The 3,068-nt window shown below is 59.2% G+C and overlaps 2 protein-coding genes across 6 annotated transcripts in view; both read left to right on the top strand.

The window, feature by feature from the left end:
• Positions 1-3,068, top strand: part of UBL7 (ubiquitin like 7) — a 28,459-nt gene that overhangs the window by 512 nt on the left and 24,879 nt on the right. For all 5 annotated transcript variants that reach the window (XM_042021752.1, XM_042021749.1, XM_042021750.1 and 2 more), the window contains exons 2-6: positions 223-428; positions 878-997; positions 1,552-1,634; positions 1,755-1,839; positions 2,629-2,686. In XM_042021752.1, the coding sequence (XP_041877686.1) occupies positions 245-428; positions 878-997; positions 1,552-1,634; positions 1,755-1,839; positions 2,629-2,686 (530 nt within the window). In that variant the 5' untranslated portion in view covers positions 223-244. The remainder of the gene's footprint in view (positions 1-222; positions 429-877; positions 998-1,551; positions 1,635-1,754; positions 1,840-2,628; positions 2,687-3,068) is intronic.
• Positions 1-3,068, top strand: part of LOC121661495 (actin, cytoplasmic type 5) — a 17,678-nt gene that overhangs the window by 3,656 nt on the left and 10,954 nt on the right. The gene's annotated exons all lie outside the window — the stretch shown is intronic.

Below are 3,068 nucleotides of genomic sequence, written 5' to 3'. Positions count from 1 at the left end.
AGGGAAGGGGCTGGGGGAGCAGGGCCGGGACCCTCCTGAGCTGAGGGGGAGGTCGGATCTGGGCAGGGAGCAAGGCCGGGACCCTCCTGAGCGCCGAAGGGATCGGGGGCTGGGGCCGGGGATGTCGGGGCTGGGGCTCTCTGGGCCCGGGGCTCTGCAGGCCCCGGAGCCGCCGAGCGTTCGCTGTGTGTGGGCTCTCACTCGGCTGTGCCCCCGCCGCAGCGCTGCGGCTCCCGGCGCTGCCATGGCCCTGCCGGAGTGGCACATCGCCGTGAAGCTGGCGGAGCAGCCGCTGGCCCCCAAATCCATCCTGCGCCTGCCGGAGACCGAGCTGGGCGAGTGCCCGCTGGGCGGCTGCAGCATCTCGCACCTCAAGCAGCTGATCACGGGCCATCTGCAGGAATCCGTGCCGGACCCCGAGCTCATCGGTGCGTGCCCCGCCGGAGCCTGGCGCCGTCCCGCCGCTTGGGGACACCCTTGGCCCGTCCTCGCCGCGGCCGGGACGCGACATCCTCGTGCTGCTGCTGGGAGGGCTCGGTGTTCGTTCCCTCTTTCCTTGGGAGCACGGTGCTCCAGCCGTGGCAACGCCCTTGTCAGGGTGTGTTTGGGCTTCCCAACAGCTCTGTGTCCTTGTGAGGTCTCTCATGAGAGCTGGGAGGTTGGCTCTTACGCACAAGGTGACTCTGCCTCCTCCTCTAGATCAGCTCCATGATTTCCCTCCTGATCCTCAGCTCCACAACTTCCCTGTGTTGTTCCCTAGCCAGCTGGAGCAGCTACAGCTGCTGAATAGCCCTCAGGGCTCTGAGTCACACCTAGAGACCCCCAGCCCGTTCTGAGAGAGCCACAGCTGTTTATCTGCAGGTGTTTCTTCCCCCAGACCTGATCTACTGTGGCCGAAAGCTGAGGGATGACCAGACCCTGGATTTTTACGGAATCCAGTCCGGCTCCACTGTCCATGTCCTGCGCAAGTCCTGGCCTGAGCCTGACCAGAAACCAGGTGATGAGCTGTGGGGATTACCCCTCGGATCTCCTTGGGATGTGCTTTATAAGGGACTGAGGAACAGCTTCTCTCGGGATTCGCTCCTGTGGAGGTTTCCAGGGGAATCAATCCCCTTGTTTGGGAACTCCCCACCTCTAGCAGCAGCGCACAGGTGTTAATTTTCCTGCTGACAGAAGAGTTAAGGAATGAGCTGCGCAGCGTGGAGGGGGATCATCCCTTCCTTAATTGCCTGTGATCCATTGTAGGGCGTTGCCAGGGAATCTGGAGCAAAACCCCAGGGATGAGCAGGCTGGTGTGTGCTCCTGCTGTGCCTGACTGTACAAAAAGAGGAGTTAGAGTTGGCATTCCCGTCACGGCACGTGTGGGAGGATACTCCTGTATATTTTTATGATCTCGGAGTGCAGTGAGTCGTTACTCTGCAGTAACTGCACCCAATCCAAGGATATTGAAGAATCCCTGTTGCAGCACAGAAGTGCCGGTGGGCTGGGAAGCGGCTGTGAGGGCTGGCAGAGGCAGAGCTGTGTTTTGTTGTGGTGTTTCCCCCCCCTCAGAGCCCGTGGATAAGGTGGCAGCCGTCCGGGAATTCCGTGTCCTGCACACTGCCCTGCACAGCAGCCCTGCCTACAGAGATGCTGTGAGTGGGGCTCCCTGCTCTGCTCCCGGGGCGGAATTTGGCTGTCCCCTCCCTCTGGGGAGAGCCCCACACTGGGGCCTGGCTGGCTGACATTCCTGATTGCTCTGCTTTCCCTGGCAGGTCTTCAAGATGCTGGGAAACAAGGAATCCCTGGATCAGATCATCGTGGCTACTCCTGGCCTCAGCAGCGACCCCGTGGCTCTGGGTGAGTCCAGCTGTGATCCAGAGGGTCTGAGGAAAGGGTTAATTCCTGCGGGCGAAAGGGAGACAGCCAAATTTGGGTTGAATTCCTGACAGGGAGGCAGGAGAGCTCCCCTTGTCTGGGAAAAAACCTCATTTTCTGTCCCTTTGTGGAGCGTAAGAGTCAGTGACTGCTCAGGTGCCAGTTGTGCTCCGTTGGTAATGTTTGGGGATGGGCTCTGGCTTCAGAGGGATCAGGGAAAGGAGGGATGGATGCTCTCTCCATGGGAATGGGCTCTGAGGGATCAGGGAAAGGAGGGATGGATGCTCTCTCCTTGGGAATGGGCTCTGGCTTCAGCGGGATTCAGGAAAGGAGGGATGGATGCTCTCTCCTTGGGAATGGGCTCTGGCTTCAGCGGGATTCAGGAAAGGAGGGATGGATGCTTCCTCCCTGCTGCAAAGTGCTACAAAATGGTTCATTAAGCCCAACCCGTTCCGGGATGGTGCTGTCTGAGGCAGGTGGAGTTTGGGATGCAGTCACAGCCTGGCTGCAGGGAGCTGGGGGCCAGGTTCCGTCCTGCCCTTGAGGTGGAGCTCCCAGAGGATCTGCTGGAAAAGCCCCGTCCCTTGGGTGTGTGGCTGTGACCAAGAGCCTTCCCAGGAACACAAAGGCTTCAGAGAAACAATAACAGTATTTATGGTGTTTACTCATGATTCACTTCCTGAAAAACAATTCTATTTGTCCCTGTGCCTTTTGTATGACTGGCTCCTGGTTCTTGTATCCTGTCTCACTGCCTTTCCTGGTCTTTTCCAGGAGTCCTTCAGGACAAGGATTTGTTTTCTGTGTTTGCAGACCCCAGCATGCTGGACACGTAAGTGCCTTGGGCTGGGGCAGTGACTCAGCAGTGCCTTTGTCCCCCTGTGTGTGTCAGCTGCTCCCTCTGGGTGGGAGAGAGCTCTGCTCCTGCCTGCCGGGCTGGGACACTCATTGCTCGGCAGCAGGAAGGAGGATCCACCACTGGGATTCAACCAGAGGCTGTTTGGTGGGAGGCAGGGCCACCATCGCCTCCAGAGCGTGGGTTCAGACCTGGATGTGGTTGCTCACAGCAGAGTTGCTCCCAGGAGAGCACGTGGGAGATGAGAACTGTGGAAAAGTCAGCATGGGCTCCAGAAGGGTCCCTGGTGACCCAAGAAAAGGTCCAACATGGGCTCCAGAAGGATCCCTGGTGACCCAAGGAAAGGTCCAACATGGGC

This window comes from Corvus kubaryi, unplaced genomic scaffold (assembly GCF_017639235.1).
Source record: "Corvus kubaryi isolate FWS band 111438036 unplaced genomic scaffold, C.kubaryi_AGA036_p1.0 37172, whole genome shotgun sequence".
In the NCBI taxonomy this organism is placed as follows: Eukaryota; Metazoa; Chordata; class Aves; order Passeriformes; family Corvidae; genus Corvus; species Corvus kubaryi.
The sequence above is the reverse complement of the archived record's forward strand: the minus strand, read 5'-3'. Positions and strand labels throughout refer to the sequence as shown.